Raw genomic sequence first — 15,205 nt, 5'->3', positions numbered from 1 at the left:
CTTTTTGTCTCCTCTTCCACAGTGTTTCCTGAGCCTAGGTACATATACACCTAGGTATGTATGTATGTATGTATGTATGTATGTATGTATGTATGTATGTATATATGTCTCACAGCACCTTCCCAGGAAGCTTACTTAGTTCCATTTCACCTTCAAAGGACATGTGAGACAGGAAGGGCATACGTGGGACTTGGTTCAGATACAGCTCATTCACATGGTAGGCAGGGTATTTCAGCCTGTGCAATACATGATCATACTTAGCTTATTAAGTTGTAATCCTAAAGATTCTTGATTTGACAGCTTATTTCCCTCCTTTTAAAGATTTATTTATTTATTATATATATAGTGTTCTACCAGAAGAGGGCACAAGATCTCATTACAGATGGTTGTGAGCCATCATGTGGTTGCTGGGAATTGAACTCAGAACCTCTGAAAGAGCAGCCAGTGCTCTAACCACTGAGCCATCTCTCCAGCCCGACAGCTTATACCCTCTTAAACAGAGTCTAGTTACAGAAATGGGAGAAAGCAATGGGCATATATATGCTGGGGAGGGCTTCACCCTCAGAGGCTCTAGTCAAAAATGCCTAAAACGAGAGAGAAGGAAGCATGTGTTCTGAGATTTTGCAAGCGATTCCCAAAGTAAAACTCCAGTACAAGTAACATTTCTGTTGAGTTCCTGTGGTTCTGCCTCTGGGACACTCCCTTTCACTGCTAGCCTCTGGGTAAGAAGCCAGGCATCAGCACAGGGACAGAGTCAGCCTCACCTCCTCACATGTCTGCACGTGGTAGGCAATGACTTTGGAGGCAAGCTTCAGAGCGACACTCTGGATTTCAGATCTGGAAAATAAAAGAAAATTAAAATACACACACACACACTCACAGATCCTCAACAGTTACCACATACATAAGCCAAGTTAAACATCCGAGATAAGACAGGCTCTTGTGTAACCCAAACTAGCCTCAAACTCACTATGTAGGCAAGGCTGACTTTGAATTTCTGATCCTCTGACCTCCACCTCCTTTGTGCTGGGATTACAGTTATGTGCTACCACACTGGCTTTTGTGGTGCTAGGAATCAAGTTCAGGGCTTTGCTGATGTTAGATTAACGACTAATCGACCTATATTTAACGTACTTTATGCACAAATGTTTACAGATATAGTCTGTAACTTTTGCAGATATAAATTCTTTATCTGACTGTACAACTTCTTGTACCCTTTGGTTACTAGTGAGAAAACTTGATGCTCTTCTACTGGAGTTTAGAATACAGCTCCCAGGCTGAAGCTGAGAAAGAAACTCAGTATCTGAGCCCTTAAGGGAAGACAGTGAGTAGGCTCTCTCATGGGGACTGGAAGGGGTATATAGTCCACCAAGACTGCACGGGGACAAACCTGTCATTGGAAGCAATATCCATAGTCCAGATCAGGAACTCCTTTGGGGAGAGGTGAACACAGCATTCTGTCTGGGGAAGCCATTCACTGGGGTTCATATGATAGAGAATCTTCAGGACCTGAGTCAAATCCAAGAAAACAAGGTAAAGAAATACACTAGGAAAAGTCTTGTGGTCCTACAAGACTGTTTATAACAACAAGGAGTAGAATCTATTTTCAAAAGGTCCCAAAAGACACTGATTTCTTATTTCCTCTGTAACATCTTTGAGAAACTGAGGGAGGGCAGAGCAATGACAAGTTTGAGGGTCCCTGGTTCCTGACACCAGCACAAGAAGCCTATATGGTCTCACACATGCTAGACCGAACCAGATTCCCTTTCCCTTTGCACTTCTTAGCTTTGGGACAGAATCTCACTAAGTGCTCTGAATTCACTCTATAGCCCAGAGAGGCCCCAGCCTCCTAACTATCTGAGATGCCAAGCCTGGAAATCTTACTTTCATTTTGACCAGGCTTTCTAGGTAGCCATCTGCCTGGAATTAGGCGTATCAGTTAAGTTAACCTCTGAGATGTGTCCCAGCCAATGGAGGCCAGGGTGACATCAGTTGTTTCCCATGACCATTCTCCATGGTCTTTCACTGCACTTGGAGCTTCCTGGTTTGACTGGTCTAGCTAGTCAGCTTTCCCCAGGGATCTCATCTTTACCCAAGTGCTGGCATTATAGGTGAGCTGCCATGACTAGCTGGCATTTACATGGGTTCTCATGTTTGTATGGCGAGCACCAAACCAATGTGGGACACAGAGGGGTGTCAGTGCAGCAGAGATTCTACCCGGCAGAAACATCCTGGGTGGTTTTCCTTCATCGCCAACAGCAGGAACTCTTCTCCCATACTACACAGCAAGGGATGTGGTCCCTTCTCTTCCAGTTCAGAGGACGTTGCCCTTTCCAGCAGGGTTTCCAGGGTTAACAAGCGCACTTCAGAAAAGGAAGACTCCAGAAGCCGAGGGAAAGAGAGAGGAACAGGAACCACCTGTCCTTCAGCCTCAGCCAGAGATGCCCACACTTCAGGGATGGCGAGTTTGGTAAGGCTCTGTAGGTACTGTGGCAGGCCTGGCACCTTGAAGGTCCAGGGGAACCCTGTAACCAGCTCTGATCCCAAGACAATTCTTCTCACGTCATCCCAGAGGCCAAGACTCTCCAAAGCTAGAAAGCAAGCAAAAAAGACAAGACAAAACAAACAAACAAACAAAAAACAACAAAAAACAAAAACAGGGAGAAAGAAGTAATATTTTCATTTGGTTTTCCGGGCACTCAATAAATGCAGACCAATGACTTGCTCTGGAAAGTTCCCAAGGAAAAGTCCAAACTTCCTGCAGGACTCGGGTCCCTGCAAAGCACCAGAGGCTCGGGGCGCATGCTGTGGCGATCTGATGTTCACAAGACAGCACACTTCATTGTTAGCACAACTAACAATGTCAGTTTTGTCAACCAATTTTTCTAGAACTCCACTCACTGGCCTAATTCTGCCCTCCGGATGACAGTCCTGTAGGCATCTGCCCACCATTATTTTACTCTCTCTGTTTTCTTCACGTTATGGACTTCTCTTCCTGTTCCAGCTGTACCGCTATAGGCAGATCTCTCCCTCTCTGAACTTGGATCACAGAGTAGTCTTATGCCCTGCGTTATCTATCCAGTAGGCCATTATCCTCCCTTGATCTGGACAACAGGCTACTAGACTTCCTGTTGGATCCTGATGCAGTCAGTAGAAAGCTCCCTCCTCTTATTTGACTACGGAGAGGGGAGCTGTCTTGTACTTGGAACTTATGGTCAACTTGTTTTCTTTATTGGGTTTAATCCCTCTTAAACCTTGTCTACCTGCTAAGTTTTATGTTCAAATCCCAGCACCCACATGGCAGCTCACAACTGTCTGTAACTCCAGTTCTAGGGGATCCGACACCTCACACAGAGTATATACAGGCAAAGCACCAGTGTATGTTAATAAATATTTTTAAAATTTTTAAATTTTATGTGATGCATGTTTTGTCTGAGTATTTGTGTACTACATGTGTGTAGTGCTTACAGAGGCCAGAAAAGGGTGCTGGATTTTCTGGAAGTGGAGTTATAGATGGCTGTGAGCCACCATGTAGGTTCTGAACCCAGGTCTTCTTTAGGAACAGCCAGCACTCTTTAACTACCAAGCTGTCTCTTCAGTTCCTACCTATTGTTCCTTGAGAAAAGGTCTCAACTAGCCTTGAATTCACTGTTTACCCAAGGATGACCCTGAACTCCTTCTTGGTCTTCCTGCTCAAGCTGCCTGCGGTTTAGGCAGCCCTTAAGCTTGTGATTCTCCAGCCTCAACTTCCAAAGTGTTTGCAGGTATATGCTGCTACACCTGCCTGAGGTTATTTTAACAGCCAGAAAAACATGCTTACTGAAGTCTTTTTATTGCTGAGGGGGCAATATTACAGCAGGGAAACCAGGTGAAAGACTACCAAAGTATCCCATACCTATAGTTTCAGCACTCAGGAGGTAGATCAGGAGTTCAAGGAAAGTCACAAAGACCACTTTTGGTGGTTTTAAAGAAAATGGTCCCCAAATGGGGTGGCACTCTTAGGAGGTGTGGCTTTGTTGAAATGGGTGTGGGAGGAAGTACATCACTGTGGAGGTGGGATTTGAGGTCTTATATATGCTCAAGCTACACCCAGTGTTTCAGACTGCTTCCTGTTGCCTGCAAGATGTTGAACTCTCAGCTACTTCTCCAGTACCATGTCTACCTTAACACTGCCATGTCCCACCATGATGATAATGGACTAAATCGCTGAACTATAGGTCACTCCAGTTAAGTGTTTTCCTTTATAAGGGTTGCTGTGGTCATGTGTCTCTTCACAGCAACTGAAACCCTAAACAAGAGGCACCCCACAGCCCCAAGTACTTCAGGAGGGAATTGGAAAGCCTCAGGGAAAATGGTTATATGGCTTGAATGTTTCCTCTCAAACCTCCGTTGAAGCGTGATTGTCTCTGAAATGACATCAAGAGGTTGTTTTTGCTTTTTCAGACATGGTCTCTTTCTATAGCCCAAGCTGGTCTGGGATTCAGGGTTATCCTTCTGCTGATGTGGGAGTGTCATATATCAATCTGTTGATTTCATTGGTTAAGTAATAAAGAAACTGCTTGGCCCTCATAGGTTAAAACATAGGTGGGTGGAGTAAACAGAATAGAATGCTGGGAGGAAGAGGAAGTGAGCTCAGATGCAGGGCAGCTCCTCTGAGATGCAGACGCCATGCTCTCCTCTCCAGAGCAGATGCGATGAAGCTCTGACCCAGGATGGACGTAGGCTAAAATCTTCCCGGTAAGCGCACCTTGGGGTGCTACACACATGAATAGAAATGGGCCAAGCAGTGTTTAAATGAATACAATCTGTGTGTTGTTATTTCTGGTGTAAAGCTAGCCGTGCAGGAGCCGGGCAGGATGAAAAGCAGGCCCGCAGCCCCTACTACATTCTGCTGTACCTCCCTGTGCTGGGATTGTAAGTGTGCACCACCATGCCTAGATTAAGAGGGGGCCTTTCACTGGTAATTAGGCCACAAGGGCTAAGTGTGTTATTTATAAATTGGACCCCCTCTTGTTCTTTTGGTTTTATGCATGCTCATTTGTTATGTCACAGAGACAGGAAACCACCACCCCCAGTTCTGAACTTCTAAGCCTCCAGTACTGTAAGTTAAGCAAACTTCCATCAGTTCTAATGCACCTAGGCCTCTCATTCCACTCTGAGCAGTTTCTCTCTGGTTTTAGTCATCTGCAGTTGGGTGCTGTTCTGAGGGGTTTCATCTACAAGAACATTGGGGAACTTCACCCGGCACCTTGCTGAAATTCAGTCTACGGCAGCACTCTCATAAGGCTATCAGGAAGGTGAATGAGCTTACCCTGGCATGGCTTACTAGGGAGCACTCAGGACACAGAGCACTAAATATCTGATGTCTCAATGTTGCTCAATGGACTCTGCTGACTTTAGAGAACTATCATAAACAGGAAGCTGAAAGAGTAACTTAATGCTTAGGAAATGCTTTGAACTTAAAGATCCATATAAACTTAAAATAATTCTAGAATTAAAACAAGGAATATTTATACAACACAAGTTCTTTCAAAAAGAAGCCCATCCTGGAAGGTATGATGAGGGGATGCAGAGGTTAGTCTGAACTTCAACAACCTAGTTGCAATCACTGGAGAAGAGACTCCCAGTTGAAGAACCATATTAGATTGGCTCCTGGGCATGTCTGTGGGAGATGGCCTTGATAATTAACTGCGGTGGGAAAACCCTAGACATGTGGCACCATTTCAGTGGCTGGACCCTGAACTGTATGAGAGTAAACAAAATCTACTGAAGAAACAGTGCAAGTAGGCAGCATGGCTGGGCTCTTGACTGGGGACTCAACAAAGTTCCTGCCTTGACTTTTCTGTAGCCTGCAATTATAAACTGAAATAAACCTGTTCTTCCCTACCATGTTTTTGGTATTTTATCACAAAAACAGCAATGAAGCTAGAATAGGGGCACTACCATTGGCCATGCGAACCTCACCATAGGAGACAAGTATCTGTACAAGAACAGAGAAACTCTGGCAGCCGATAGACTCAGGTCATTCTCACTGTCTAAGACCCCGATCCCAATGTTATGCCGTGTAGAAGCGCTCCATCTCTACGGGTTTTGGTACCATTTCCTACCCTCTTCACCTACTGCATTGTAAGGATAACATTTCACTGATTGAAAGTCAGAGACATGGCTCAGAGATCTGCTCCTAGAAAGGAGGTTGGAAAGATGGCTCGGAGGGCAAAAGCATTTGCTGCTCATGCAGAGGACCCAGTTTTGGATCCTAGCACTTACATACATGGTGGCTCACAACCATCTATAACTTCAATTCCAGGGGCTCCAATATCTTCTTCTGACCTCAAAGGGGCACCAGGCATTTATGTGGTGCATATACATAAATGCAGGAAAAACATTCTTACACATGAAATAAAAAACCTAAAAAAAAATGTCATCAAGAGCCAACCTGCTGGTACATGCTTTGACCCCAACAGACCGAAGGTGGAGGCAGGAGACAGCAAGTGCCAGGCCAGCCTGGGCTACACAGGAAGACCTTATTTCAGAAAACCATACCAAACCAATAAAACCTAAATGTAGTTAAAACCCGGACTGCTTGGATCATTTTGTATAATGTTTTGGAGGAACCTATTATCTGTGGGGGATGTTCTAGGTAGAGTGTATGGTCTCCTGGACTCCAGAGCGGGACACCCAGAAATAGCTTGTTTCCTCTGGAGTCTTGACAAGAACTAGGATTGGTGGGGAGCATGTTCAGGAAGGTCCCTGGGGTACAGACACTGGGTACTCAAGTCTGACTCAGACTTGACAAGGAGAACAATCTATTATAGAAGAGCCTTAAGACTAAAGGGGAGGAAAAGCCATGCACACAATATTGAAAAGGCAACTGTAAAAAAATCTCAAATGTCAACCACCCAGACACATATACAGGACTTTGAGTGGGCACCCCCCAACATCTACCCCACCCGCTGGAGCGTATGAAGGGACTGGTCCTACAGAACCATAGCTGCAGGATCTCCATGACTCAGGCAACAGCAAGATATTCAAGAGGAGTTTTGGTGAGGGACCAGTATAGACGGTGTACCAGAAGCCAGAGGTCTTGAGCCCGACCAACAACACACTACACAATAAACATTTCCAAGTAAAGCTAGTAAAGTTGTTTGGACAAAAGGTTCTGCTGCATGAAACACACCATCTCCCAGTGCTACTGAGACAAATGAAGAGGCGCTGGAGAGGTGGGACAGTGGAGTGACGGGTTTTGTTTGCTTGTTTCTTATTTTTTTGAGACAGGGTTTCTCTGTGTAACAGTTCTGGCTGTCCTGGAACTTGCTATGTAGACAAGGCTGTGTTTGTTTGCATTTTTATTTTTTATTTCTTATTTTTATTATTCTTTTTAAGTTTTCCATTGGGGGACACTACAAGGGTGGGCATAGAGAGGCTGGGAGATGAGTGGGACTGGGGTGCATGGTGTGAAATTCCCAAAGAATCAATAAAAAATTATGTTAATAAAAAACCCTGAAAAGCCTATTGTCCTAAAATTTCTAGTGACTCATAGGAGCCAGTTGTTGAGTATTTATGCATTATGTTCTGTTGGGTTATTATAAAATACTGTATACCTATTATTTAACATTATAAATAAGAATTGCTTTAAAAATTGACACTGTTGGATGTTTCTCTACCCATTTAACAACTTATGAACTGATATGGGATGTCCTTCTGTATATGTGTCTTGCTTTTCTGGGTTGATGAATAAAACTGTTTTGGCCAATGGCTTAGCAAAGTAAAGCCAGGTGGGAAATCCAAACACACACACACACACACACACACACACACACACACACACAAAGAGAAAGAGTACGTGGAGTCGAGATGCCATGTAGCTACACAAGAAGCAAGAGGTAACAAACTACAAGTCTCATGGTAAAATACAAAATAATAAAAATGGGTTAATTTAAGATATGAGTTAGTTAATAAGAAGTCTGAGTTAACAGGCTAAAGAGTATGTGGTTAGTACTAAGCCTCAGAGTGGTTATTTCATAAGTGGCTTTGGGAACAGGCGGGCAGAGAGAAACCAGTGCAGAGGACCAGCGGGATGGAGAATACTTGTAGTTACAATGAATATTGTTCTGTTTTTACAGATGAGTCAAGAGAAGAGACGTTAGGTAATGTGTTGGTTAGTCTTATGTCACTTGACACAAGCTACAGTCACTGGGAAGGAGGAACCACAAGTGAGAAAATGCATCTGTAAGATTTGGCTTAATAATTTCTTAATTAGGGCCCACCCACTGAGGGTGGTGCCATGCCTGGGTTGGTGGTCCTCAAAGAAACCAGGCTGAGCAACCTATGAGGAGAAGCCAGGAAGCAGCACTCCTCTATGGCCTCTGCCTCCAGGTTCCTGTACTGTTTGAACTCCTGACTCCCTTCAATGATGAACAGTGATGTGGAAGTGTAAGTCAAATAAACACAGCAATAGTAACCCAACTAAGACAGGTAAAGAGAACATAAAAGCTGGAAGAAAAGACCAAAAAGAATGCAATAGTTATTACTGAGACAAGTTTAAAAATGCCATTCGGGAGCTGTAGAGATGGCTCAATGCTTAAAGCACTTGCTGTTCTTGCAGAGACCTAAGTCCAGTTTTCAGCACTCACATCACATCCCCTGGAGGTGGATCTGACACCTTCTTTTGGCTTCGGCAGGCAACACGTATGCCGACACAGACACAGACATAAATTTAAAAAAAAGATAAAATAACTCTTTGTTGAAAAGACGCTCTGCTGGGAGAGCTAGGTGAGAACAGATGGAAGGAGATCTAGGACTGTCCAGGCTCTGTTTCACGTCTGTACCATGAGGCAGAAAGGCATCAAGCTATGCTCAAGCCACACTTTTCCCAGACTGTGGGTTAGAACAGAATACTATGTTGTGCAATGACTGTGACACAAAGGGATACACCAGAGCTGTTTTCCTTTCAAATTTCATTTCACTTAATATCACGGTGGGGGTGGAAATGCATGGCACATCCACGGAGCCAGAGGACAACCATGTGGAGTTGATTCTTGCCTTTCACATTTATGTGGGTTCCTGAGATTGGACTCAGGTTTGAGTGACAGGCACCTTTATCATCTCTGGCCCCAGCAGAATAGCTGAATAGCTGAAACACAAGTGTGCCTCCCCTGGAGGGATCAGTCTTATTCTATTTTAGCTAATTAACCAATTAATGAACTAATTTCTGAGACATGGTCTCAGGTAGTTCATCCTGGCCTTGAATTTGCTACACAGTTTAAGATGGCCCTGAACTGCTGATCCTCCAAATCCTCTGATGCTGGGGTTGCAGGCTGGCAGCACCACACCTGGGCTACACAGTGCTAGAGCTTGAAGGGGCTTTAGACATGCCAGACAAGCATTCTATAAACTGAGGTTTAGTTCAAGCACTAGGTTTTGGAGACAGATTATCCCTAAAAGGTCCTGGTTGGCCTGGACCTTGGTATGTGTGCATTTATGGCAATTCTCCTGCTTCAGCCTCCCAATTGCTAAGATCACATGTGTGAGTCACCATGTCTGGCCAAGCCACAGACCCAGTTCTCACTGAGGAAGTCACACCTCTAGCCCTTATAGGTGCTGCTGCAGCTGCTGCTGCTCCAGACATTTTGAAAACCACAGCCCGTGCGCGTGCACACAAACATGGATCCTAGCAGGTTTGGGTACAGCTGGTTTCAGGTTGTACAGGTTACTGCCTTGTCAAGACGCTGACAGGTGGTCTTGTGTTGTGTCCCAGCTGAGAGGCACACTGAGAGGTACTCGGGAGAACTCTCCCAGGGTTGGCTGGATTATGAATGTGTAGACAGGAATTACAGCTTTCAGCAATTGTAGCTGATGCTAGCTTGGTACTTCCCAGAAAGGAAGAGGAAGGGCATTCACTGTGGTGCATTTTCTCTTTAGGGAAGTCACAAAGGAGGGTGTTACTAAGAATTCAGAAGACTGAGTGAGCATGATCAAATGCTGCTGGCAGGCACCGGGGCAGTGGGGCCTTCTACAGTGTAGACACTGGCTCGCTACATACACTTTTGTTCTTGGCCTGTTAGGATTCAGATGCAGCACTGAGTTAAAAAGACCAGCCTCTGCTTGCATGGAGGTCCTGTGAGTGGAAACTATAGAAATCGCCCCCACTGTGCTCCAGAACTGAGTGGGGGGGGGGGCTCAAGGAGGAAAAGGAGGCTGGAGGGAGGAGTGTCCAAGTTTTTTAATATGAGCAATTGCAGAGATAACACAGAATTCCTTTCCTACAGTGGTTCTCAGCCAAGGGAGTGTGTGCAACTCATAGGGGAGATTTAGGAAAACATATTCAGGGACACTTGATCACATGTCTAGGAGAGTCTTAGCAGTTTAATTTTAAAGTGACCCAGGTCATTCTGATGGGCATCTGGGACTGCCAGCTACTGTGACTGACTGGTTGCTTCAAAAGACGGCAGGACTTGCCCACCAGTTTCCCAACAGAGCTCTCTGGAAGTGAGACAGGGTCTTGGGGTAGAAGAGGCAGCTCAAAGTCCGTTTCAACATGTACTACATTTTCATATTTAGAAGTCCTTTTGTCAGCGTGGCACAAAGAGCTGACAGTAGCTCCTTGGTCTGCAGCCTTCTTTAGCAGGCAGTGTGGCTAATCTGTACCTTTTCTGCTTGTCATCTCAAACCTGATTGTTTTGGGCTTCTTCCTTGGGAGGCCATGGTTTCACTGGAAGGATCAAGTCCTTGTTTAACTGTCCCTACTGTATTTTTACTAGGCTCAGATCGGGATTCCATTTTGCATGGGACTTAACTTTTAAAGGCCTTCCTGTTGGGAGGTCTGCATGTTTCCACCAGTGAGTACACTCAGCTCAGTCACTCAAGAATGTGTAATTTGAGTCTCAAATTTAATCTGAGTTCATCTTCAGATATTTTTTTTTGTTTGCTTGTTTGTTCTTCAGAGTAAAGTGTATTTCCAGTCCTTAAGATAATGGCTTACTGGCTGGATTCACATGGAAGGGCATTACCTCCTGCTGTGTTATGTCCTGCCTCACTGGAGAAATATTCCCCAATAAAATGTTATTGGGCCTGGTGGCTCATACCTATAATCTCAGCACTTTGAATGCTGAGGCAGAGGGAGTTCAAAGATAGCCTGGGCTACACAGTGAGGCTGACTCTGTGTTAAAAATACAAAACAAAGTCATAAGTAATGGAGCAGACAGTCACAAATTACCAATTTAAAAAATGTGTTTTATTTTAAATTATATGTGTGTGTGTGTTGAGTATGTGCATCTAAATGTTGGGAGGCTGGAATTTGGTACCAGATCCCACAGAGCTAGAGCTACAGGCATAGTAAACTGCCAGATGTGGGTGCTGGGAACCAAACCTCTAAGAGCAGTGTGTGTTCTTAATTCTCAAGCCACCTCTCCAGCCCAGCTGCCAAATTTTTATTTTATAAAGTAAAAGTGTTAAAGAGCTGTAATTATCCAGGTGTGGTGGTACACTACTGGAGCCCCAGTGCTCAGGAGAAGGCAGGAGAATCTGGAGTTCAAAGCTATCCCAGGTTATGTCTTGTCTCAAAAATAAACTGAATCAAACCAAACCAAAAGAATAAAACTCCACTATTATCTGAGCATCACGTGTATAATCCCAACACTTGGGAGGCTAAGGCAGGAGGATCATAGCAAGTTTAAGTCTATCCTGGGCTATGTAGAAATCTAGGCCAGTCTGAGCTATACAGAGTAAGACCCTGTCAACAAAGACAATCAAATCACAACAAAATAGCCTACCACACACATCCCACAGATGAGGGACGGAGCCATGCAGTGCCAGCACTGAGAATGACAGGTCTGGGGAAACTGACAAAGGCTTCCTCACCCCATGAGTCATGCCTGTGTGCAGCTCCGAAGCCATTCACCCTGTGTCCTCACCATCTGAGCAGGTCTCAGGTCCCAGGCTGGGGAATTCACTCTTACCTTGCACCCAGAACAATGATGCCTACAATTAGCCTAGAACCTCAAGTCTGCCATTCCTAACTAGTCAAGTCAGGGATGCTGATGCTGACCAGGTTGCTGACAGGTAATTTAGTAGCAGCACCTTAAGCAAGTTTGGAGGAAGAGCTAATCTTAGCTGTAGGCTTGTAGACGATCAAAAGGCCTGAGCCATTCATACAGATTCATCAAAATGCCCCTGAGACAGGTGTCTCTATGCTGCCCAGGTTAGCCTTGAACTCCTTGTTCAGTTTCTCAAGTAGCCACGACTATAGTTGTACACCACTGCACAGGCCTCAAAGCTTCTTTTTACAAGTCAGTATAAAGCCAAATATAGAACTACACATCTATAACCTCAGTATTTGGGAAGCCGAGACAAGATCATGACTTCAAGGTCAGCCTGAGTTACATGGGAACAACTTGTCTTAAATGTATGTGTGGATATTACATATGTGCCACGTGCACACACATGTACACACATGCACACACACACTTCACTTGGTAGAGTGTATGGTAGTATGTATGAAGCCCCACATTCAAGCCTTCTACCTGAAACCCAAATTGAAGACACATATTAGTTTTAACAAGGGTATTCTGAAAAACTGCCACATAATTATGGATACAATGGGGTTATGATATAAAGATATTTAATTTGAGGGGGTAAGAGAGGAAGAGAGTGAAGGAAGGACAGGAGAAAAGGAAGAAGGGAAAAAATGAGAATATATACAATTAAAGGTGAGACCCAACTCTCTAAGTCTCCTCAAATTTTAGTTGCTTACCCTAGAGCTTCTGATCCAGTAAGACCCTGCAAACTGTTCTCTAGCAAACTCCCATGTACTGATGATGCTGTGGAGTGGCAGGGACCACATGCACTTTACCTCAGCTCATCTGAGGTCATCTGCTCTTCTTGGTGTCAACACTTGCCCTGTTGAATGGAATTCTGGTATCTAAATGATGTCGCTTTGGCAGTGTTTCTTCATCAGAAGTCAACCCCTTGCTCTAGTTCTCAGTCATGGAGCTCCATAACATACATAGTTCCTGGTCTTCACTGTAATACCATTCAACAAAATTCCCAAAAGTCCTGTGCTGAGTTGTCAAAAAGACAAAGACCAAGAAGGAAAAGCTGGACAGGCCTGGAGTGAGGTTTTCTTGGTCCTGGCAGAGATGGTTACTGGGGAGTCATAGCAGCCTACTGACAAGCTGTAATCCAGAGGCATGGATGGGAAAGGATCCTCTTCCAGAGAGAAAAACACCAGCCAATAGAACTGAGTGGCCAATGAGCAGATCGCAATGGAACTCACTATGACACTTTGGGGCCTCACCTGCCACTGAGTCTCAGAGGCTCTTAATCTACCCAACCTTACATATGCTGCTCCCACAACCTCAAATGAGTGAGTCTCTTTCAAATTTTGCAAAGGCCCCGAATTCTCTGATGCTGCTAGGTTGATACAAGTCTGTAGACATGTTGAGGGTATGACTGTTGGGAGGGTGGTGCATGAGGCCCTGCATTCGGTCCCCAGCTATATAAACTGGGGTGGTAGTCTACTCCTGTACTCCCAGTACTGGAAAGATGGAGGCAGAAGGATCATAAATCCAAAGCCACTTGGCTACATAGTGGGTTCAAGGGCATCCTGGAATACACAAGACCCCCCCACACACACACACATAAAAAGGTGGCAAACATAATTGTCCTAAGCTTTCTCCCAGCATCCCTTAAAGGAGGGGCTAAGAAAGTCTCAATGTGCAGTGGGATGCCCTACCTCTCTCAGGTCAGGGAGGTCTATAATCTGAGCCAAATGAAGTTCTTCTGTGAAATGACTCTAAAAATAATCAGCTGATAATTTGTACTCTGTGAATGTTAATGTCTTGTTATGCAACTTCTCAGTAAAAAAATGATACTTGTACAGAACAGGAAACCATAGGAACTACAACAACAACAAAATCAACTGATTTATTAATTCTTGGCTTCTCCTTATCAAAGGGAAATTCCATCCTCCTTTCTAACCCTGCCTCTCCCAGTAAACTGTGATCCTGACCCCAGAGGCCCTTCCAGGCACAGATATGGAAAGGGCCTGGGAGAGGACTTGGAGATAGGCTTCCTTCAACTGGTCCTGCTGTTATTTTCTTGTCGAATTTTTGTTTCTAGTTCTCGACCCTTCAAAGACACATACAGAGGTATGGCCCCCATCACATCCATGGCCCTCTGATAATACTGCCTTTCCCTCGTGTGCTGGCTGGTTTTTTTGTTTGTTTTGTTTTGTTTTTTAAATCAACTTGACACAAGCTAGAGTCAACAGAGAGAAGGGAACCTCAACTGAAAAAAAATGTCTCCATAAGATCCAGTCTAGGCAAGCCTTTAGGGCATTTTCTTAATTAGCAATTGATGGAGGAAGGTCCAGCCCATTGTGGGTGGGGCCATTCCTGAGCTGGTGGTCCTGGGTTCTATAAGAAAGCAGACAGAGCAAGCCATGGGGAGCAGGTGAGTAGGCAGCACTGCTCCATGGCCTCTGCATCAGCTCCTGGCTCCAGATTCCTGCCTTGACTTTCTTTATTAATGGCAGCAATATGGGAAGTATAAGCCAAATGAACCCTTTCTCACCAACTTGCTTTTGGTCATGGTGTTTCACTGCAGCAATAGGATGCTTTGGTTGTCCATATGTTCTCAGAATCATGGATCTTCCTTTCATGCCCCAGAACACCATGTTTTAGGCTGGCATGAAACTCACTATGTACCTGAGGATGACCTTGAACTTCATACCCTCCTGCCTGCATTTCAAGCATTACAGACTTGTGCAACAGAGCCAGCTCAGAGGCAGGAAAGTTTAAGCATAGGGCTCTTATGTGCTTCCAGGACACAGGATGTCTTCTAAGTATGCTATTTGAAGAACATTGTTAAGCCATGAACTAAGAACACAGCCCTTCAAACTTGGGAATCAGAAGAGTCCACAAAAGATGAGTGCATCAGGGCTATCCCATGGGAAGGACTCAACATTTTTAACTTCTTTCCTCCACCTCTATCCCACCTAGCCTTTGTCCAACACAAGGAGCAAATAAGGAAATATTGTGGATAAACACAGGACAAACTTACAAACACAAACTTGCAGTTATTTCCCAACATACACTGCTTCTGCTTCTTCAAAGAACTGCCTTGTAGGTGTGAGACTGGAAGGAACTTGCTCCATCCTAATACCCTAACACTTGCTACCCCTTTAACTGAACCTGTTTCCTACAGA

The 15,205-nt window shown here is 44.6% G+C and overlaps 1 protein-coding gene across 1 annotated transcript in view; it reads right to left on the bottom strand.

Moving 5' to 3' along the window:
* Thada (THADA armadillo repeat containing) overlaps nucleotides 1-15,205 on the bottom strand; it is a 317,002-nt gene that overhangs the window by 48,463 nt on the left and 253,334 nt on the right. The window contains exons 32-34 of the mRNA XM_057784137.1: nucleotides 2,218-2,591; nucleotides 1,391-1,509; nucleotides 765-837 (exon numbers count right to left, since the gene is read on the bottom strand). Of these exons, the coding sequence (XP_057640120.1) occupies nucleotides 765-837; nucleotides 1,391-1,509; nucleotides 2,218-2,591 (566 nt within the window). The remainder of the gene's footprint in view (nucleotides 1-764; nucleotides 838-1,390; nucleotides 1,510-2,217; nucleotides 2,592-15,205) is intronic.

This window comes from Chionomys nivalis, chromosome 1 (assembly GCF_950005125.1).
Source record: "Chionomys nivalis chromosome 1, mChiNiv1.1, whole genome shotgun sequence".
In the NCBI taxonomy this organism is placed as follows: domain Eukaryota; kingdom Metazoa; phylum Chordata; class Mammalia; order Rodentia; family Cricetidae; genus Chionomys; species Chionomys nivalis.
Note: the sequence above shows the minus strand (reverse complement) of the source record. Positions and strands in the feature narration are given on the sequence as shown.